Raw genomic sequence first — 23,149 nt, forward strand, 5'->3', positions numbered from 1 at the left:
TCTAAGCATACCCAGCAATCCTGCCTGATTTTCACCTGGGAAATGATTAACTCTGTCTCCAGGGTTCCCTCCTGTGTCATAGAGTCTGCTTTCCCAGGATTTTCCTGTTTCCCAATGGCCAGAACCTTTTAAAGGAATGTATCAGAAAGCCTCGGTTATTTTGTAATGGAAACTCCCTTGTTTCTGCCAACCAGGGGGCCTGGCTGCAGGGCATGCATAGAATTGTAAATTCCATATTCCTACCCCAAAGATAAATTCCCACCTCTTTCCTTTTCTCCATACAATGGGACCCTTAGAGTGGGTATCAGTAAGTAAAAGTCAACATAGATATGTGATATTGTTCTGTGCTAATAGCTAATGCCTTCCCTGTATCTGCTTTTCTTCTTTCCCAGGTCCATGACCCTCTGTATTCATACCTATAGTACAAAACCCAAGACTCATGGGGAGGTAGAGGGGCAGAGAGTGGAAGGGGTTGGGGCCCAATGAAACCTTAATCTCAATGGGTTCACGGTCCAGAGTTCATTTGGCAGCAGCACCCGTGACTTCCGTTTTCTTGATCTGGGTGTGGTGGATATGCCGCCGTGTAATGCCAGCAGCTCTCCTCACCCCCGTAGAGTGCAGTGAATCATCTTGCAGGGTCCTTTTCAGACTAGTTTCAGTGCCCGTGGGCTATTCGCTTGATCCAGACAGTATCGCTGGAATTACACAGGGGAAACTGGTGGTGAACTCAACAGGTCGGCTGGATCTCCCAGATAGTTTGGTGACCAGCCTGTGGGGAGAGCTGGAGGCCAGTAGGGACTTGAGGAAGGAATGTGTAGCAGACTTTTTTTTTCTTATTTATTTATTTATTTATTTATTTATTTATTTATTTATTATGTATACAGTATTTTTTTTTTTTTTTTTGGTTTTTCGAGACAGGGTTTCTCTGTGGCTTTGGAGCCTGTCCTGGAACTAGCTCTTGTAGACCAGGCTGGTCTCGAACTCACAGAGATCCGCCTGCCTCTGCCTCCCGAGTGCTGGGATTAAAGGCGTGCGCCACCACCGCCCGGCTGTATACAGTATTCTGACTGTGTGTATGTGCCAGAAGAGGGCACCAGACCTCATTACAGATGGTTGTGAGCTACCATGTAGTTGCTGGGAATTGAACTCAGAACCTTTGGAAGAGCAGGCATTGCTCTTAACCACTGAGCCATCTCCCCAGCCCTCGTTGAGGAAGGAATGAATAGAGAGTTCTGTCAACTGCTGCTCTGAGCCTGGGAAGCAGTGGGAGAGCTCTTCCAAACAAAATCTCCTGTAGGGAAGATCCCTCCCTACATGGGGTGCAGTAGGAAGAAGCGAAGCCAAGAAGGAGGTCTGCCCATCCTTTTCTGGACTCTAATGAGAGATTTGTTAGAGTTTACTTTAGTGTCCCATTTAGTCCTTTTACCTGACCAGAACTCTGAGGCCTATATGCACAATGAAGCTTTGTGTTTTAAAGTTTTAAAGCTTTGACTGTTAATTGAGAGGTTTGGGCTATGAAAGCCTGGCCACAGTCAGATTCCATCGCTAGGGAGAGGCCAAATCAGGAGCCGAGTTCCTGCAGGGGGTTTTCAGCTATTGTTTGAGCGGTTTCAGTCTGGGTGGGGAACGCTTCTACCCACTCAGAAAAGGTATCTTTTTTAAAAAATTTATTTATTTGTTATGTATACAATATTCTGTCTGTGTGTATGCCTGGAGGCCAGAAGAGGGCACCAGACCTCATCACAGATGGTTGTGAGCCACCATGTGGTTGCCGGGAATTGAACTCAGAACCTTTGGAAGAACAGGCGATGCTCTTAACCACTGAGTCATCTCTCTAGCCCCAGAAAAGGTATCTTTAAAAACTAGCAAGTACTGGTATCCTACCCTAGCAGGCTGCATCTTGGTGAAGTCAGTTTTCCCAGAGTTCCCTGGGCTGCCCGTCTCTCTGTTTCAAATTCACTTGAGCACAAACCTGGCATCTGATTGAGACATCCCACGTCAGGCTGTCCAGTCTATAACACACCTTGGTTTGAGTAACTCAGAAAGTTGTGTGGACCCCAGATGAATAGCCCGGTACCCGTCAGTTACCAGAGTCCTGCCAGCTGCTTCTGGGAGAATGATCTTTCCCTCTGGTGTCCTCCATCAGCCTATGGTTTGAGCTGTTCGTTTCTTCTTTACCGTGGAGTCTGAGGTGTGTCACCAGAATATGAACAGGCCCCACTGGTCTTAGGGCTATATGTCGACAGCCAGGTCAGCTAGTCGGGCAGCGGAGGATAGCAGTTTGTAGGGGAAGACAAAGAGTCTTTAGGAGGGCCAAGAGTTTTAGGTATTCTCCTCCCAGTGGTGAGGAGCCCTCCTTCTCTACACGTTGTACGGCAGACATGCCCTGTAGTAAAAGTCCATGTGCATGGTGACGGACTTTCCCTTTCCCCATCCGAAAGCCTGGGTCAGATCAATCAGTTCTGCTCCAGGGCTTAGGCCCACTTCTTTTCGGGAACTATTGCAGCTCCCACTTACCCGGCTTCATCCTTCATCTCCTGACCGTCATGGGCAAGCACCTGCGTCATCAGGCAAGAGGGTAGCCAAATTGTTGAGTGTGGGCTTTTCAAACTGGACTCTAAGGTGAGCTAGGAGTGGGGCGTTCTACTGGGTCACGCAGTCACTAGACAGCCAGCGTTCTGGTTGGTGATCCTCAAGGCCTCACCCAGGCTGTGGGGTACTGTGAGTATGAGATCGTGACCCAGAGCTAACTTACTTGTTTTCTTTCATTAAGCTAGCAGTAGCCACCAGAGCTCTTAGAAAGTGAAAAACACATTTGCCCTCTATATCCAGAGATTTGGTAGAGAGAGACATTGTTAAAAACACAACTGACTTTATCCAAGCTTATGGTTTAAAGAGGAACGCAGCGCAGGGAGGGAAATGGCGGTATATATTCCTGGGCCATTTCTCCTCACTAAAACTGGAATTCTTATTTTACTTTCTAAAAAAACAAAACAAAACAAAAAACTGTATGGTGGAGAATTTTGATGCCACGTAGGTTAGAATTTTAAGGGAGCCTCCATGTCTTCATCCCTCACCTCAATGATCCTCACAAGCCGAGTCCCTTAGTAACAACAGCCTGTCCATGGCCAGGTTCCCTCCTGTCTCGGTTGTCATAAGAGATGTTGACTTTTATCTTTTCAAACCAGAACCCGTAGCTCAGATGTCACGTGGTCGATTCCCCTGCAACTGAAGCCCTGCTCTTTTCATCCCTTGTAATCTACTTGCTGACACAGCCAGGTTGTTTGTGTGTACGGTTTTCCCACATCTGGAACTCGCTGATTGCATCTGGAATTGGAAAATGTAAGAGCATCCCGCAGGACATGCAAGCTCGCTGACCAGGAACCTCAGGTACACAGCCAGTTGTCCATTTACCACTTAGGGAATGCTGACATTCTTATCTCTTGTCCTCTGTGCGTGGTGATTGCAGTACGGCACCTGGAGACAGGGACAAAAGGACAAGCAGGGCCTCAGGCTGACTGTATAGCAGACAGGATTCACCGTGCAGAAACACGTGAGCTGATGCTGGCACCCATATATGCCTTCTTCTCCCCCTTCCCCCCACCACTTAGGCAGGATCTTGATGTATAACTGGAATTCTCTGTGTATTCTGGGTCTCCTTCTTCAGCCTTCCACATGCCAGGGTTACATACAGGTCTGTATCCCTGGCTGGGCATCAATGCCTCTCTTCAGAAGTATCTTCTGGGTTGTTAAATCATTCACACACAGACACATGCAGGCGCACACAGCATATTTATCATTCTATAGTTCTGGACACCAAACATCAACTTATAGAGTCCTTTGACCTAGATAGAAAATTGATTTTCTCTGGGCAAATGGAGGCCAAGGAAACAAAGAGAACTATAGAGGCCAGGACACCTCAGGACCTCTTGCTCTAGGTATGGTTCCCCCTTTCCTCACCTCTCTCTGTGTGTCTGCTTCTACCCCCCCCAACTGTCTCTCTCTGTGTATCGCTATCTCTGTCTGTCTCTCTCTCCCTCCCCCCACCTCCCTTTGTAAGGCCACCAGCAGAGAGAAAGCCTTTGTCCATTCTCCTCTGACCTCTTCTGGCATCTCACCCCCTCATCCCCCTACCCCCCCCCCACCACTATCAGTCTCTCCTGCAAGTTTCAACCAGTGGAAAAGCAGAAATCTTCTACAAAAGACCTTTCCCTGAAAGCTGGGCTAACCCTTATCTTGGTCCCTGGGGGCTGCCATTAACCTGCCTTTTTCTGCAGGTAGCTGTAGAGAAGCCGTAACTCTGGCTGGGAACAGTGCTGGTCTGTTGGATAGTAGCAGTGGTCACCCTCAGGGGCTGAAAGCACACTAGTTCCTCACCTCATAGGGAACAAAAGCAGGAAGTGCTCTAACTTGCGACCCACCGCCTAGAAATCCTAAGGAAATCTCATAGAAGTGGCCCAGGAAATGGCTCCCTGGCACTGATACCCTCCTTCCACAGTGTTGAACAGCAAGTTCTCTGGCATCAGGATTCCTGGATTCAAATCCTGACTGTACCTTGTGTGACTAGGGAAAGCCACGTGTGGTCTCTGTGGTCTCATAGTCTTCAAACAGGGCCATAGTTCTCCTTAAGACTTTGAGGGAGGGGGTGATGCTGAAATGGTATTTGAATCGTCTACAGTGGCGTTAGGTCCTTTCCTGTACACTCGGTATTGCTTTGGTGCAGCTCAGTATTGCATCAGGAGGAACACTGAGTAAGGTATGCTGGAACTGTAGGCTTCCTTGGACTGGCTTGGACATTAACTGGGAGTGGAATGTTCCAGCAGCAGGGGGTAGGTGTGCGGCCTAGGAAGCAGCAGAGCCGGGCCATGGTGCCATGTGGAGCTTAGGTTCCACTGGAAAGAAGCCTGCCCTGGGTGAAGGTGAGGGAAAGAGAAGAGCTTCCTGCAGCTGTGGGAAAGGCGCTAAGAGGAACAGAGGGGCCTAGGGACAGAGTGTATTACAGTTCTGTATTATAGTTCAGTCCTGAGCACCAAGGCCTAGCCTTGAGGCCAGACTTGGTGAGTCTCCAGGAGTAGATCAGAGGGACCACAGAGTGGGAATGGTAAGTGTGGGTTGATACAGCTTGAAGTTTGAGATGCTGATGGGCTGTCTAATACGGAGATGCCCGGCGTCAGTTTGTGTTCTGTTCTGTCCTGGAAGAGATATAAAGTGAGATATATATAAATATAAATATATATATATATATATATATATTACATAGGAGAGGAAGGAGAAGAGAAACTAAGGATGGGAACTAAAAGCGAGGAGAATTAGCATAAATAAAGCTCATGAAGCCCCTTGGGCTGGAAAGATGGATCAGTGGTTACTGTGCTTGCTGACCAAAGTTCAGTTCCCAGCACCCACATCAAGCGACTCCAGCTCCGAGGACCTCACATCCTCCTCTGGCTTCTGCAGGTACCCACATGCAGGTGCACACACACGTACACATACATGAATGCTAAATGAAATCTTTGTAACGTGTTATTACCTTATTTTATTCGTACTAGTGCTTTGTCTATGTGTGTTATGTGTGCACCTTGTGCATGCAGTGGGAAATCATCAGAGGGTGTTGGCTCTGTTAGAACTGGAGTTTCAGACAGCTGTGAGCTGCTATGTGGGTGCTGAGAACTGAACCCAGGTCCTCTATAAGAGCAGCCGGTGCTCTTAACCACTGAGTCAATCCTCCAGAACCCTCATCGCTTTCATTTCTTTTATAATTTTTTAAAAAATGCTGCAAGATCCCCAGTGGCAGTAGGCAGCAGAAATGCTGTAGGTCCCAAATGGTGGTAGCGGGCCATGTGGCAGCAGACAGCGGGCCCTGAGAGCAGCCAGTCCCAGGTAGATGGACCAGCAGCCAGTCCCCGAGCAGTGGCTGGTCCCAGGCAGGGAGACACATGGCAGGTGGGCAGGAGACAGAGACATGGATAGACACGACATGTAGAGTGAGGTTGAATATTTATTTAGGGGGTTATGAAGGGGGAAGGGAGAAGGGGGAAGAGAGAGAGAGAAAGAGAGAGAGAGAGAGAGAAGGAGAAAGAGACAGAGAAGGGGGGAAGCAGAGAAGTGGGGAGAGAGGCAGAAGTGAAGCTGCCTCTCCGAGAGAAAGATGGAAAAGAGAGCAAGCTCAGGCTGGAAGCTGAAGATCAGCCTGCCTCAGCGGATGGGGGAGGGAGTGGGCATGGCTTGTCTCTTAAAGGGACCAGGGGCCAAAGCCATAACAATTTCCTCCAAGACAGGAGGAAATGTGTGTGGTCCTGATTGTCCTGGAACTCGCTCAATAGTCCAGGATGGCCTTGAACTCAGAAATCCTCCTGCCTCTGCCTCCCCAGTGCTGGGATTGGAGATGTGCGCCACCACCGCCTGGATTCCCACTTCCTCTTTTTAAGGAAACAGGAGTCCCAAACTGGGAAGGTTTGACTCCGCTCTACTATTTGGTTGACCTGTTCTTGTGTTCCTGCTGTGTTCTGTGTGTGAGGGTGTGCGTGCGTGCGTGCGTGCGTGTGTGTGTGTGTGTGTGTGTGTGAACTTCTCAAAAGTTAAATATTTTTATTTTTTGGTTTTTCGAGACAGGGTTTCTCTGTAGCTTTGGTGCCTGTCCCAGAACTAGCTCTTGTAGACCAGGCTGACCTCGAATTCCCAGAGATCCGCTTGCCTCTGCCTCCCGAGTGCTGGGATTAAAGGCATGCGCCACCACCGCCAGGCGCAAAAGTTAAATTTTTTGGCCTTTCCTAAACCAGAAGTTTTAGAACCTTTGAACATATTCCTATTTGGCAACAATAACCTGGATCTGACCCCTTGGAAGGTCAGGAACTGTCCAACTTACCACAGTCCCCTCCATGCTGTTTGTTCCTCCAACCCAAAGATCGTGTCCTAAGCCTCTCATTTATTCTCATAGACTGTCCTCTGAATTCACACCTCTGCCAAATGTAATCAAATAAAAGGAAGTGGCGAGCCGTTGTTGTATGTGGGAGTAGCCTGCCGTGCCTGTGAACGGTGCCTGTTACAGTTGTTAGCAAAGTCGGGACAGGAGCTACTGCAAGTGTTCCGGTTTTCCAGGCCATAGGATGACTGCATCCGGCCAGTCAGGACTTTTCCCAGTACAAACCCCCAAAAGATCTTTGAACCTCACAAAAAGGGAACAATTTGTTCAAAGCCTGTCCCTGGAGTAGATGACAGTCAAGCAGCATTGTGTCACCCCCAAAGGACAGCTGCTGAAGGATTCACAATGACCTCCAAGATTAAAAAAAATTGTCTGGACAAAGCATTATGAGACAAAATGCCTCCAGCAATACCATTGAGTTCTTTTTCACTTACATATGATGGCTTCCAATTTTGTGTTTTTATGGGCATTCCGTGTGTGTGGATGTGTATGTCTTGTGACTAGGTGTGTTTCTTGTGCTTTTCTCCAGCTTTTTTTTCATCCTAGTCTGGTTTGTTTGTTTTTATTTTATCTTATTTTACTTTATTAATAATGTAACTCTTTTAGATCCCTGTTTGTTTTCTAATAAATGAAAGAAAGGGTGTGGATTTGAGTCGGTGGGTGGGTGGGGAGGATCTGGGACAATTTGGGGAGGGAGAAATCATAATTAGAATATGTTGTATCAAAAAATGTCTATTTTCAACCCTTTCCTCTTTAAAAAAAAAGAATTCCTAGTGAAAATGGAGAGGTGGGCCAGCAGTTAAGAGCACTTGCTGCTCTTACAGAGGACTGGGTTTTTGTTCCCAGCACCCACTGGAAGCTCTCGGCTGTCTGAAACTCCAGTTGCAGGGGATCCAGTGTTCTCTTCTGACCTCGAAAGGTATCAGGCATACACATAGGACACAGGCATGCAGGCAAATACTCATACACACTACACTTTTTAAAAATTAAAAATAAATCTTTAAAGAAATCACAGGGGAGGACAGTACAATATCATTCAGGAACCGAGTCTCTGTCAAGCCACAAGGGAGGACAGTACAATATCATTCAGGAACCGAGTCTCTGTCAAGCCACAAGGGAGGACAGTACAATACAGCCTAATACAAGGATGACTTTTAGAAATTTCCAAGAAACTTGAGAAATACTTGGGAATTCTCAGGAACACACAGAGACAGTCCAACTATGTGGTTCCCTGGCCTGTGGCAGTTGTATTGTGACCATCAAGGGACAAGTCAGAGAAGATACCCAGCATGCTGAAGGTTAAAGAAGGCAGGGAAGAGACTTGGTGACTCTGGAGACACTGTGGAAACCCTGGAATGACAAAATGGGAGCTGACAACTGTCCTCGTGAGCTAATGCAACCACAACTGATTCAAGTTCAGAGAAAAAGCAATAAAAGACACCCACAACCCAACTGCCCTTTCTGGGTGTTACCAGAAGACCAACACAGGCTAAGGCTGGGCATGAGACGTGCTGCCTTGGCACACTGTTCCAAGTGGGCAGACAGGCAGCGGCGCTGGTGACAGTCTGGAATGCTGGAAGCTGGATCTGCAAACTCTGTGGGTAAATTCATCAAGAGCTGAACTTAGCAGAGCTGCCCAAGAACAAGGCCCAGATGACGATTACTAAGTAAGAGAACACAGGCCGCTGGAGGGGTTGGAGGGAAACTGCCATTGGTTGATGTCATGGAGGCCATGAGAAGAGGCTTTGTGAAGGAGAGGGACAGGGTCAAATGTAGCCCAGGGGTGTGAGGCTGGTTATGCTCTGGGCATGCTCCTTCCTGGGCATCCTGTAGGTAAGTGTTCCTAGGCTCCCCCCAGCCCTTTTTAAACACATTAGTTTTTTTTAAAGGCTGAAAAAAATTATATGTATGAGTGTTTTCCTGAATATATGTGAATACATTTACATATACACACATGTAGGCATATATACACATATTATACAAATACGCACACACATTATATATATATATATATACATATATATATATATTTATGCCACGTGTGGTCTCTGTGGTCTCATAGTCTTCAAACAGCGCCATAGTTCTCCTTACGACTTTTGGGGGGGGTGATGAAATGGTATTTGAATCGTCTACAGTGGAGTTAGGTCCTTCTGTGTACATTCGGTATTGCTTTGGTTCAGTTCAGCTCGTATATATGTGTGTGTGTGTGTGTGTGTACCACATGCATGCCTGGTGTCCACAGAAGCCCAAAGTGGGTGCTGGATCCCCTGGATGGAGTTACAGGCAACTGTGATCCACAATGTGGGTATAGGGGACTCTGGTTTATTGCAAGAGCAACCGGTGTCTTAACCACTGAGCAATCTCTCCAGCCCCTTGATTTGTGTACATCCATGCATGTGTGTGTGTAGAGAGAGAGTAGGTGTGCCACAGCATGTGTGTGGATTATTTTTGTGCATACACACACGTGTGTGTATAGAGAGTAGGTGTGCCATAGTAGGTGTATGGATTATTTGTGTGCATACACACATGTGTGTGTACGAGAGTAGGTGTGCCACAGCATGTGTGTGGATTATTTGTGTGCATACACACACACGTGTTGTGTGCGTATGGAGTGAGAGTAGGTATGCCACAGCATGTGTGTGGAGGTCAGAGGACACCTGCAGGGGTGGATTCTCTCCTTCTGCCACATTGGTCTTCAGGACTGATTTCATTTTGTCAGACTTGGCAGCTAGCACCTTTACCTGCTGAGCCATCTCGCCAGCCCTTGCATTCTTGTCTGTAAAGGTCTTCTTCAAGAGTGTCTTTACCCAATATTTTCAGAAGCAATAAAAACAATTCACAACAAAATCCAGCTTTGTGAAATCCTTGCAATTTTTTCCTTACTTGGTTTTGCCTGCTATTTGCCTAGCCAATTTTAAAAGTGACATCTTTGGAAGTTTTTATCTAACTAGATGTTAGAGTGGTCAAGCCTATTCTCACTAGAAAATGGAGCTGTCAGGACAAGTTCCAAGTCACCAACTATCTGTTGATGGGAACAAGGACAGAATTTCTCTCTCTAGCAAGACAATAAAATGGAGGTGTATAGTGTGCGCAAGTCCAGAGGCTTCTTGACCTGTGTTACAGGTTGAGGTCTACACTGTACCCTAAAGGCTTTGCCCGAAACTTGGACCCATGACATGAGAGTGAGAGACAGGATGGAGGAAAGGAGAGAGAAAGAGATCGCACAATGTAGAGCCAGGTCCCAAAGAACCCTTCAAGTCCTAGCCCCAACATGGTACTCTCTGCAGTTAGCACCACTTCCTAAAACAAAATGCATAAATGATACTTATAAACATGTGAGGGCTAAGTATCTTTCAGTTAAACCCCTTTAGAGCGATGGTATAAGAAACAGCCCTGACAGCCATGTAAACTCAAAGAGAAATGCCCAACTTGGTGGCCGCACAAAATCCCTAAAGGATCATTATACCCAGACAGTTTGATGTAGCAGGAGAAATGTAGGTCAGACATCTGATGCCCATTCGGGGGAGTGGGACCAACAGAAGACTCTCTTTACCATGTGAACTTCAAAACAAACGTAAGGCTTTTTCATCCACTTTACCAATATCAGTCTATTTCCAAAACGTTGAAGAAATGAGTGGCGTACCGGAGTGGGGTGGGGGGCACCTTTTCTGGGATCCGGGTCTTTCGAGGCTGTTAGGTATTCATGTCCAAAGGAGCAAGTGAGGTGGGATCTTGAACCTGGACCCTTAGCCAGAGCCAATTGGGAGGGAGAAGCCTTCCTTAATGTGGAGACAAACTCCAAGATCCAAACACTCTCTCTCTCTTCCTCTGGGACTGGGTGAACTGGGTCTGTAACCTGCAAATCCAGTCTTTCAAGATCAGCACTTCTGAAGACTTTCCTGCTTAGAGCCTGTTTTCTGGAGCAGGGGCAGGGATCCATGGAGATTCACCCCGCTGAATGGGAACTCAGCAGGCAGAGCTCTAGATAAGAGTGGTCTGCATGGTGCAAAAGCTGGGAAAAGGAAGAGAGAGAGAGAGAGAGAGAGAGAGAGAGAGAGAGAGAGAGAGAGAGAGAGAGAGAGAATGTTTCCAGAAATTAGATCTGAAACCACACTTCAGGACAGATGGGATGAGAGCCAACCCGATGTGGGTTCTAAGCCCTCAGTTTGTGTTGCTGAACCTTACAGTCATTGCCCATTGTCTCCATTATGGACATGGTATATATCTGCATTTGTGCCAGAACACAGGGGAGATGGGCTTCAGCTACAAAGCAGGATGCTTCTCAGGTTGCTGGAGACTCTCAGATGGCCCTGCCCTCCTCAGATGGTGATAACATCTGGAGAGGGGGTCTCAGGAGGATTTTAGACTTCTGGGTTGAATGTCACAAATCTTACGGTCTGGAAAGTTCTAATGACTTCCATGGGGCTTTGGACATTATTGGAGGCATTCTAACGGAGCAGATTTTGCTCAGTTGAACTCTGACACAGCGTGGCTTTGAGATCCTTTGTTATACTTTCAGAATCAGAAACTATGGTTTGTGGTAACAATGATGTCATCAAAACCTAATATTAACCAATTCTATTAAGATATTGAGGAGGGGCCAGACAGTGGTGGTGCATACCTGTAATCCCAGCACGAGAGAGGTGTGTGGCGGGGGAGGCAGGGGGATCTCTGTGAGTTTGAGACCAACCTGCTGTACAGAGAGTTCCAGGACAGGCTCCAAAGCTACACCGGAGGACCTTATCTCGAAAAACAAAACAAAACAACAACCAAAAAGGCTCAGCAGTTAAGAGTGCTGGTTGTTCTTGCAGGGGACTGGGTTCAGTTCCCAGCAACCACACGGTGGCTCACAACCATCCATAAGTCCACTTCCAGGGGATCCAGTACCCTTTTCTGGCCTGCCTGCACCACGCATGCGCACGGTGCACTTACATATATACAGGCACTTCACTCAGATGCAGAAAATAAAGCAGTTGTTAAGGAGGTACTCCCTTGCTGGAAGCTCACTTTTTCTCCCTTCAAATTCTCAGTTTCCTTTCTGCCGTGAAAAGCACCGTAGGCAATAGGACACCGCACCCTCTCCTGCAGGGCTCACGTACAGGGTCTTTCTGAAGCCCCATGAAGATTTCACCAGCCACATCTTAGTTCCAAACAAAATACTCTTAAGCATGTCTATTGACAGCACCATTTCTTGAAGAATATTTTAAAAAGGACTCAAAAGATTTAGCAGGTCTTATTAGTTGTTTATTGTCATAGAACAAGAGGATTTGGGGGCTGTGTCGTAAGACCCTGGTTTCTGGTTTCTCAAAGGGCTGTGCTGTGGCTCGGAAGTGGTGGCTTCAGCAGGGGATCTGCTTTCTGCATCAGCTCTTCAAGGGCCTCAGTTCTTTACATCAGGGATCTATCTCTTCAGAGACTTCCCCAGCAGCTTTCTGCCTCCAGATGGAGAGACCCTCGCAGACGCGGGATCAGGAGCGAGGTGTCCTTTCCATCCTGGTCAGCCTCAGGGAACACAGTCTATGTTTGCGGGTGGAAGTGGTAGAGGGGTGCTGGCTGGAGCTGCCTGTGCCCGCAGAGGAATTCTCTTCGGAGATAGATACCCGTTCCAGTGAAGCTGGATTCTCGGCTTCACCCAGAAAAGATTTCAGGGTGAGATGGCATGAAGCAGATGGAATTTAGTCAAGAGATTTTAAACATGAATTGAGCAGGAGTGTTTATTAAAAAAGAGACTCTCAGATAACAGATAAGACACACCCAAGAGCATGGGTGTGAGTTTCTCAAGAGCGGCTCTTGGACGTGCAGTGGCAATAGCATAAACGATTTGGCAGCTCTCAAGTTGCATCTTAGATGATTCTTAAGAACCCCTCCCCATTACAGGCTTGCCTTGAGGGGGCTGTGGACTGCAATCTGATAAGGTAAAACTGGGAGTTAAGAGGAGTGCTTTATTATAAATGGGATTTCTTGTGAGACTCCTTGAAGACTGTAGGTTTACATCAGGGAAAGGAGATTTAAACACATCTACCCAGGCCTTAAGGATGGCTCGTTGTTATCTTAACATTCTTACTTGAGATACTTCTACAGAAAATGAATATTGTCACTGGAGGCAACTTTGCCAGGCTCAAGCAGGCACCTACTCAGGACACTTGGTCTGTCCAGCAGACAGGACCTTCCACTCTCCGGTTTTCCAAGATGCCACAATGAAGGGCCTACCTGCTCCTCATCCTGGCACGCTCATCTTTGGTGAATACAAACAGGATGGGTAATAACAATACTTTTTCTCCTAGACACCCACTTTCTTACCTCCCTCAAGAAACAGATATCTGGTGTCTTAGGGATGACAGTACATGGGATGCCTCTCTAGCCACAACTCTCCCTGAGCGTGAACCCACCAACACCCAACTCTCCCCTCCCCCATGTCGCCCCATGTCCGCAGGAAGTAGCCAGACTTGAGTCGACGTCCCTTTTCCAAAGAGAGCCTAAAATGTTGGTCATATCACCTCAGCTTCCTGTCATCCCTTATAAAAACAGTCTGGAATGTAAATCCCAGCCTCCAGCCTCCATCTTTGGAGGCCCCTCCCCGGTGTCCCTCAAACCTTGACCCCTCCCCAGGAAAGGTCAAGACCACTTCTATAGGCTACTTAAACTTCTCCCCCCAAAATAAACACATATTTTTCTCTTTTCCTCTCTGGTGGGTGGCTGAGTTGGCAACTTCCCATTCGCCTCGGGGCCACCTGGGTGCACAGGTGTCTAATTAAACCTGGATAATTTTTAATCTGGTCTGACTTGGCTTGATTGGGATTATTTTGCATTGGCAGAGAGCTTGAGTTAGAAAATATTCCTAACACTGTTAACTGTACTGGAGCTCATTCATTTCTCCATCTCGTCATTCTAATGTGGGTTCCAGGGAAGGACCCCTCCCTTCTTATGTGGGTTCCAGGGATGGACCCCTCGGTTCTTATGTGGGTTCCAGGGAAGGACCCCTCCATTCTTATGTGGGTTCCAGGGATGGACCCCTCCGTTCTTATGTGGGTTCCAGGGAAGGACCCCTTCGTTCTTATGTGGGTTCCAGGGATGGACCCCTCGGTTCTTATGTGGGTTCCAGGGATGGACCCCTCGGTTCTTATGTGGGTTCCAGGGATGGACCCCTCGGTTCTTATGTGGGTTCCAGGGATGGACCCCTCCGTTCTTTTTTTTTTTTTTTTTTTTTTTTTTTGGTTTTTCGAGACAGGGTTTCTCTGTGGTTTTGGAGCCTGTCCTGGAACTAGCTCTTGTAGACCAGGCTGGTCTCGAACTCACAGAGATCTGCCTGCCTCTGCCTCCCGAGTGCTGGGATTAAAGGCGTGCGCCACCACCGCCCGGCGACCCCTCCGTTCTTATGTGGGTTCCAGGGATGGACCCCTCGGTTCTAATGTGGGTTCCAGGGATGTACCCCTCAGTTCTTATGTGGGTTCCAGGGATGGACCCCTCTGTTCTTATGTGGGTTCCAGGGAAGGACCCCTCAGTTCTTATGTGGGTTCCAGGGGTGGACCCCTCAGTTCTTATGTGGGTTCCAGGGATGGACCCCTCGGTTCTTATGTGGGTTCCAGGGAAGGACCCCTCCGTTCTTATGCTTGCAAAGCGAGCCCTTTACTGACTGAGCCGTCTCCCCAGGCTTGTGCCAGAATTCTTGACTCCCACTTATTGAAAGGCTTGAGTCAGAGTTTGGGATGAGGGTTCTTCCTTCCCTTGTCCCTTAACTTTTCCCTTTAACCTCAGGAGACCGCGCAGAGTTAGAACACCAGGAGGCGAGGGTCACGGGGCTAGGTACCACCGAAGCCCTGCTCCAGCATTCTGAAGGTCATAAGAGGGGCATGTCTTTAGTTGGTGATAACTAGCCTTGACAATGGACATGAGCTGAGGCTCAGCTCTGTGATTGCTGTCTACCACTCACCAGGTCACATGGCCAGTGTAGTTGGTTGAGGTTTGGATCAAGATTTATCTACTCCCTCTAGCCTGGGAATACACTTTGACAGAAAGTGCCTGTGTTCTATGTGCTAGTCATTTGTATAAAAGTCTTCCATTATTTTAAGATAATTATTTTAATATAATCTCTTAGACAATCTTCTAGTCACTGTTACAATGCTTAACAGCCTTTGTTAAGGAATTTTTAGATTTCTTTAATGTGTATACATACTTTTAAAGATTTGTTTATTTTTATTTTATGAGTGTTTTGCCTGTAGGTATGCATGAGCATGACTGTACCTGATGCCCTTGGTGCTGGAACAGGGGTGTGGTCTCCTGGAACTGGAGTTACAGACCGTTGTGAGTCACCATGTGGGTTCTAGGACCAAAAGTAGGTTCTCTGTAAAAGCAATCAGCGCTCTTAACGCTGAGCCATCTCTCCAGCCCATCTTTGGTATCTTAGAAGTTCTTCTTCTTCATCTGTGTTGTGGAGCATTACTTTAGCTATGCAAAGATGTGTTACATTTGTTTATGCTGCAGTTGTGTGATTATGGGAAGATGGGTTGTTGTGTTACTTTGCCTGCCTAAGGCACCCAGTTGATCTAACAAAAAGCTGAATGGCCAGTAGCTAGGTACTGGAGGGACAGGCAGGGCTGGTGGTCAGAGAGAGTAAGTAGGAAGAGGAATCTAGGCTGTAGAGGAGAGAACGAGGGAGAAAAAGAGGGAGCTACTCAGGGCCAGCTGGGAAGGCAACCGCCAGGCAGACAGACACAGAATAGGACATACAGAATGAAAGAAAAGTAAAAAGCCCCGAGGCAAAACATAGATGAAGAGAAACAGGTTAAATTAAGTGATAGGAGCTAACAAGAGAAGAACCTAAGCTAAGGCCTAGCATTCATAACTAATAATAAGCCTCCATGTCGTGATTTGGGGGCTGACAGTCTGAGAAAGCCTGCTACACCTCTGGTTGTACTAATGACACACAATAAACCAGTGGTCATTAGTTTCTCCTCTCTTAATAATCCTCCATACAGCCAGCGTCCGAATGTTAGTTCACCTGGGGTAAAATGATTCAATTTTGTTAGCTTCTTCCTCATGCTGACAGGGCTTCCTGGTGTGTGTGTGTGTGTACCTTTAAGCATGGAAAACAGAAGAGGGCATTGGACACTCCAGGTGTGTGGGGATGCTCACTTGATTCTATGTTAGGATCCCAATGCTAGTCCTGACGATTGAGCAGCCAGTCCTCATTTCTCTAGTTCCTCCTTTCTCTTGTTTGGTTCACTTTGAAACATTGTACTGAGAAGGAATTCTCTGGGCTGGAGATTTGACTCGGCAGCTAAGAGCGCTGGCTGCTCTTGCTGAGGCCCAGTTCAGGTCCTAGCACCCGTATGGTGGCTCACAACTGTCTGTAACTCCAGTTCCAAGGGATCCAACACCCTTTTGGCCTCCTGGCCTTAGTAGGCACCCAGTATGTAAGCAGTACACAACATACATGCAGGCAAAGCACCCATACACATTAAACAAATGAACAAACAAATAGAATTTAAAAAAATTCTCATGTTTGTGGGCTTTCGCTAGCCTCCATCTCTCCCCAGGAGACCTGCTTTTAAACCTTTCTACTTCTTTCCATTTCCTCATTCTTTGTACTCTAATTTGGATGCAAAGTTAGAGAGTCTTTTTAGCTCTGAGAGTCATGTGTCATGCCAAAGTGAAAAGGATACCAGTTGAGTCAACAAGCGAAGTACACAGGACAGCCCTTCTGGGCAGCTGTCAGCAGCACATCTGTGTCCCTAGGGTGACAGAGTCTCATTGAGCCTGTGATGTTGCCTTTGTTCCTGTTCCTGAGTGTCTTTTGGAGATCTCAGGCCAGGGCTACTTTATAAGACCCCTCTAAGGGTCACTTATTTTATGGGCTCAAATCCATAGTACATTGGGCGAGAGGGCTCTAAGATGCAGTTCCAGAGTGTGACACTAAGGGGCAGCACACACCAAAGAAAACCTTTAAGTCTGAGTCAGCCTGAGAAACAGGAATCTGCCTGACTTTGGAGGAGCCAAACTCTCAGCTCTTAAATCTAACTGTAGCATTTTAACCTATACTGTCTTTCTTATTAGGTTTTTTCTTTCTTTTTTTTTTTGTTGTTGTTTTTTTGTTTTTTGTTTGTTTGTTTTGTTTGAGACAGTTTCTCAGTGTAACCTTGACCGTCCTGGAGCTCTCTCTGTAGACCAGGCTGGCCTTGAATTCACAGAGATCTTCTGCCTCTGCCCCCCAAGTGCTGGGATTAAGGGCGTGCACCACCACTGCCCAGCTCTTTTAGAAGTTTTAGCTGTCCTTTGACTTCTCCAAATAGATAGTTTTGTAGTTGAATACAATACTGTTGAGGCCCACGAACTCCGTACAAATTATTTTTGTGCATATGTGGCTTGGGTGCTTAACCCAGTAACATTCAATTCCAAATTCAAACTGCATTTCATCCAAATAACTCCCTCTCCTTTTGATGAGCAAAGTTTTTAATGCAGAATAAAGGTAATTAAATAAATGTACAGGTGAGCTAGACACAGACCCCTCCCTCCCCTAGTTCATTGTCCATCTATCATGACTGGCAGGTCCTCCGCGCACCCCTCCTGCAATCCTCTCTCTCTGTCCTTCTCTCCTGATCCTCATTCTAAACAGGTATCATTTTGTAGGCCAGGCTTGTCTTAAATTCACTATGGGTCTGTGTCTCTGGTTGACCTTGAGTTTGCCAACTTCCTGCCTCAGCTTCCCAAGTGCATGAATCACAGGTATCTGCCACACAGGTGGCAACAAGCAAGGGGTTCTGGGCGTTTCCTAGTGCCCAGTCTTGTAATACGTGCCGTAGACTGCAAAGACGGACCAGGCATGGAGTCCAGGATTTAAGAAATCATTCCAAGTGTGGAGAGTGTGTGACAAGGATCACGGAATGTTCCCAAAGCTCCCCTGACGGGGTAGGGAGTTGGGAAGAATGCAGGAAAATTGTATAGGAGGAAATATTCGCATCCAGTCAACGAGTAGGTGGGAGCAGTCAAGGCAGGAGAGCTCAACACTTCCATCTGTGTACAGACAGGGCCAGACCCATTAGTATCCAGACAGGTGGGTGCTGACAGTATTGTGATCAACTCCCGCGACAGCAGAATGGTTATCAGACGGCGGGAGCCCCAACAGCCAGCCCAGAGAGCTGTAAGGAGCCTGGTGCCCCAGGTCTGAAGGTGGCAAAGAATGCCAAGGAGTGGGCATTTAAATGGTGTCAGAAGCTGGAGTGGAAAATGGCAATGGGAGGCTGAGATGGCCCAAGCCATCGTCCTACAGTGGGAAGAGTGTAGGCCTTTTATTTGGATCCTAATCAAGTTTATGAGACTCCAGGAAAAAGGGGCCCAGATCATCTTGGGGATTAGCAGACGTCTGGGCTAAAGGTTTAGGTTTAGAAATTATAGACGTGCCCAAGAATAGTCTGGGGTAACATTTCACAGCAGGGGTGTGTCAGAGCATTCAACATTGAAGAAACATGGCCACAAAGACTGGGGGCAGTTTTAGCAGGAAACTGAACCTCAAGGAGAGACCAGCGGTATCTGTGGTTTTTGCATTTAATACACTCCAGGAAAAATAGCAGTAAGATTTTCTTCAAGATAAGGTTCCTTTAGACACCACACCTGACTTTTTATGTGGCTGGTAGGGATCCAACTCGAGCCCTTGTGAGCCATCACCCCCAGCATCCTTTCCTTAAGGTTTTTTTTTTTTTTTTTTTTTTTTTTTTTTTTTTTTTTTTTTTTTTAACCTGGGAATCCACCTACACATTCCTGCATACACAGCTTTTCTGTCATTCACAGACAGCAGGTAATGCATTCCTGTACTCGATAAGGCTAAAATCAGTGGTAACTGGACAAGCCAGGGAGACTCACGCTCAACCACCTTGTCACTAACAATGCCGTCCCCAGCAGTTTATTAAGCAGACGTAAGCTTGAGTGTATGTGAACATGCATGCACGCGTACATACACACACACACACACACAGAGAGAGAGAGAGAGAGAAAGAGAGAGAGAGGAGAGTTTGAACCAGTATTTCTTCTTCCTAGCAATATACTTCTACCCATATTCCCAAAGCAGAACAGAGGGCTTTCCCATTGCACTCTGCTGTCTTCCCTAAGGCCTGGCGGGCACCCACCTTCCTCCATAGCCCTTGGGGCAGCAGCACACACCTGTTGTTCTGCTGATTAGATAAACAGACGCAGAGGCCTCTCCAGTTGAGTCTCTTGTCTCCAATAATTGTCATTTGTTGGGAACAGGTGTGCCAAGTGGAAACTCAGCGACCAGCGCTCAGATTCTAACCGTGAGCGCCTGTAGACAGCTGCCTCCTGCGGAACGGGTAGGAAGTGAGGGATTGTCTTTCTCTTTTGCTTTAGGTTTTCAATTCTGCGTTCTAACGTGACTTTGGGCCGGTCTAGTTGCTAACCTATGAACTGCCAGAGGCACACAGATTAGAGGAGTGGGAACTGGGAAGGGGAAAACCCGTCTGCAAAGTTCTAATTCGCAGTCCACTCTGGGATGCACGGAGCACTGTCTTTAGTGAACGATTCTTACAGCTTAAGAACTGCCACGTGTGTGTTCTGTTTTCAGGAAAGAGTTGACGTGTCTCCCTATCTGCTTCCTTCTCCCTGCCTTGGCTGCCTGCTGCAGGAGTAATCCACTCTGCTGCCAGCATGCCCACCCAGCTGGAGATGGCTATGGACACGATGATTAGAATCTTCCACCGGTACTCCTGCAAAGAGGGGGACAGGTTCAAGCTCAACAAAGGAGAACTGAAGATGCTATTACAGCGGGAGCTCACAGAATTCCTCACGGTGAGCCCATTTTCCTGCCTCATTTGCTGATGCACAGGTGGGCTATGGCTTTGGGGACAAGTGCTGTGTACGTTCTGTTTAGAACTTGTTTAAGACCCTAAGTGCTGGGAAGAGCCCTGGAGATCTGTGTTTTCTTCATACACTGGCAGGGGCTGTTTTCCTCTCTGCTGAATAAGTTCCAGGTACAGCTACCATTATTAATTATAATAATAACCCTGGGTATAACTAGCTATATATTTTATTGCCATACTAGAATATTGAATATTGGATTTTAAAAAAACTCAATGTAATTGTCAACACTTGGAGAATATAACTCTAGCAGTAAGGAAAATGGCTTCTGGGTACTTCTTTGTGTGTTTCAGAAGCACACACACACAATACATGTTGTTTATCTGAAATTAAAATGTATTTATTTTTTATTTTTTAAACTTTTATTATTAGTTCTTATTACATAAGTAGTACTTGTTTGTTGTAGAAAAATTAGAAAACACAGGAAAGAAAAAAGAAAAATAATCACCCATAATCCCACTACCCGTGGATAACAGCTATTAACATTGTAGTCTATGGCCTTCGAGCTTTCTTATGCATACAAACATCACACACACACACACACACAGATATGTTTATATGTGATTTTCTTTTTTACAAATATTGTATCATACTGTACATGCTGTTTTATAAAATGTTTTATTTAATATATATTGTCAATGTCAGTGTTTATTCTCTGAAAAAAATTATACAGATACTACATGCTCCTCGTGAAAAAGTCAAAAATCACAGTTATGCAAAAAGAAAATATGATTGCTCCAAATATCACCTCCCAGAGAGAAATGTTGTCATGCTGTAGGCAGTCTTTCTGATTCTGTAACGTACATATGTGTAGGTATGTTTGTAAGAGGAGAGTCTGTAATGTACATATGTGTAGGTGTGCTTATAAGAGGTCACTCTAGAAAATCTCCTATTATTTCCTTTCTCTATCTGACAACATAGACTGCAAATTTCAATAAATACACATGGTGAGCATTCTTAATTGGTACATGGTATGCACTGAGAAGACATAACATATTTTTTATTGAGCTATGTCTTTTTCTCCACTCCCCTCCCTTCCTCCCGTTCCTCTTCAACCCTCTACCATGACCCCCACACTCCAGTTTACTCAGGGGATCTTGTCTTTTTCTACTTCCTACTTCCCATGTATATTACATCTATGTAAGTCTCTTTTAGTGTCTACATTGTTGTTTAAGTTCTCTGGGATTGTGGTTTGTAGGCTGGTTTTCTTTGCTTTATGTTTAAAAACCACCTATGAGTGAGTACATGTGATAATTGTCTTTCTGCGTCTGGGTTACCTCACTCAAAATAATGTTTTCTTGCTCCATCCATTTTCCTGAAAAATTTAAGCTGTCGTTATTTTTTTTCTGCTGTGTAGTACTCCATTGTGTAAATGTACCACATTTTCCTTATTCATTCTTCAGTCGAGGGGCATTTAGGTTGTTTCCAGGTTCTGGCTATGACAAACAACGCTGCTATGAACATAGTTGAGCACATGTCCTTGTGGCACAATTGAGCATCCTTTGGATATATACCCAAAAGTGGTATTGCTGGGTCTTGAGAAAGGTTGTTTCCTAATTTTCTGAGAAATTGCCACACTGACATCCAAAGGGGTTGTACCAGCTTGCATTCCCACCAGCAATGCAGAAGTGTTCCCTTTTCCCTACAACCTATCCAGCATAAACTGTCATCAGTGTTTTTGACCTTGGCCATTCTTACAGGTGTAAGATGGAATCTCAGAGTTGTTTTGATTTGCATTTCTCTGATGACTAAGGATGTTGAGCATTTCCTTAAGTGTCTTTCAGCCATTTTAGATTCCTCTGTTGAGAGTTCTCTGTTTAGGTCTGTACTCCACTTTTTAAAATTGGATTATGTGTTCTTTTGGTGTTCAGTTTCTTGAGTTCTTTGTATATTTTGGAGATCAGAGACCTCTGTCTGATGTGGGGTTAGTGAAGATCTTTTCCCATTCTGTAGGCTGTCATTTTGTCTTGTTGACTGTGTCCTTTGTTTTACAGAAACTTTTCAGTTTCAGGAGGTCCCATTTATTAATTGTTTCTCTCAGTGTTTATGCTGCTAGGGTTATATTTAGGATGTAGTTCCCTGTGCCAATACATTCAAGTGTACTTCCCACTTTGTCTTCTATGAGGTTCAGTGTGGCTGGCTTTATGTTGAGGTCTTTGATCCATTTGGACTTGAGTTTTGTGCAGGCTGATAGGTATGGATCTATTTTCATTCTTCTACATGTTGATATCCACTTATGCCAGCACCACTTGTTAAATATGCTTTCTTTTTTCCATTTGATATTTTTGCTTCTTTGTCAAAAATCAGGTGTTCGAAGATGTGTGGATTGATATACGGGTCTTCTATTCGGTTCCAAAATTTTCTTTTTCTTTTCAGTGCCAAAAGGATCCCCAGTTGGTGGATAAGATAATGCAGGACCTGGACGCCAATAAGGACAACGAAGTGGATTTTAATGAATTTGTGGTCATGGTGGCAGCGCTGACAGTTGCTTGTAATGATTACTTTGTAGAACAACTGAAGAAGAAAGGCAAATAAAGATGACTAGCAAGCTAATGAATGGAAGAAATAGATCCAGAGTTGTATACCTACTGTGAGCCTATAGCCTTCTCATTTATAGACTCAATGATATGACTTATCGACCTTCTATATGTACACTTACTAGCATTAATTAAGTTATATTTACCTTGATGTGCTGACTTTACACAAAGATTCCAGATCCTATGCCCTCTTTAAACTTTACTGATGTTATTAAAAAATGTTATGACTTATTTGTCAAATAGAGAGCACCCACAAATTTACTCACTTTTGAAACGAGACTTGAAACTGATGAGTTTCCAAGATCTCATTCTTAAATTGTGTTTTGCAATTCCTCTGTCACTGAAGAGATGACTCGGCTCTCCCTGTAGACTGCTAATTGTGGTTCAAATAAATAGCAGAAGCGGTGAAGGGCTGCCAGCAGAAAGACCGGTAAAGAGAAAGACTGACCTTCAGTAAGTTAGACTGGGGTGGGAGGATTCAGGACTAGGTGTTCAAGCTGTAAGAGCTGAATACAGCCAGTCTTAGGAGTTGGTGTGTAAACACCCTCCCACACCTCTGGGACTCAGTTAAGTTGTACACCGGATACCAGTTCCCACAGCTTTCCCTAGGGTTAAATGGCATGGGGCCTTGAGGAAACTTGCTCCCTTCCCTGTGTCTTAGTACACTATTCCAACTTATTTGCTGCGCCTAAAATAAATGACCTGAGCAAGAATCCTTGACTACAGGTCAGCTTCTGGGGATCTAAACTGTGACAGATAATTGGGAGACTTGGAAGAAAGGAAGTTGTCATTTGAAGCGAGGATTCAAGGTACCAGGGAAGGCGAGACT

At 45.9% G+C, this 23,149-nt stretch overlaps 1 protein-coding gene across 1 annotated transcript in view; it reads left to right on the forward strand.

Moving 5' to 3' along the window:
* The window catches only part of LOC130887439 (protein S100-Z), a 41,057-nt gene extending 18,739 nt beyond the window's left edge, over window positions 1–22,318 (forward strand). The window contains exons 2-3 of the mRNA XM_057789897.1: window positions 19,551–19,714; window positions 22,160–22,318. Of these exons, the coding sequence (XP_057645880.1) occupies window positions 19,551–19,714; window positions 22,160–22,318 (323 nt within the window). The remainder of the gene's footprint in view (window positions 1–19,550; window positions 19,715–22,159) is intronic.
* Window positions 22,319–23,149: the final 831 nt, after the last annotated feature.

The sequence above is a fragment of the Chionomys nivalis genome, chromosome 15, assembly GCF_950005125.1.
Source record: "Chionomys nivalis chromosome 15, mChiNiv1.1, whole genome shotgun sequence".
In the NCBI taxonomy this organism is placed as follows: domain Eukaryota; kingdom Metazoa; phylum Chordata; class Mammalia; order Rodentia; family Cricetidae; genus Chionomys; species Chionomys nivalis.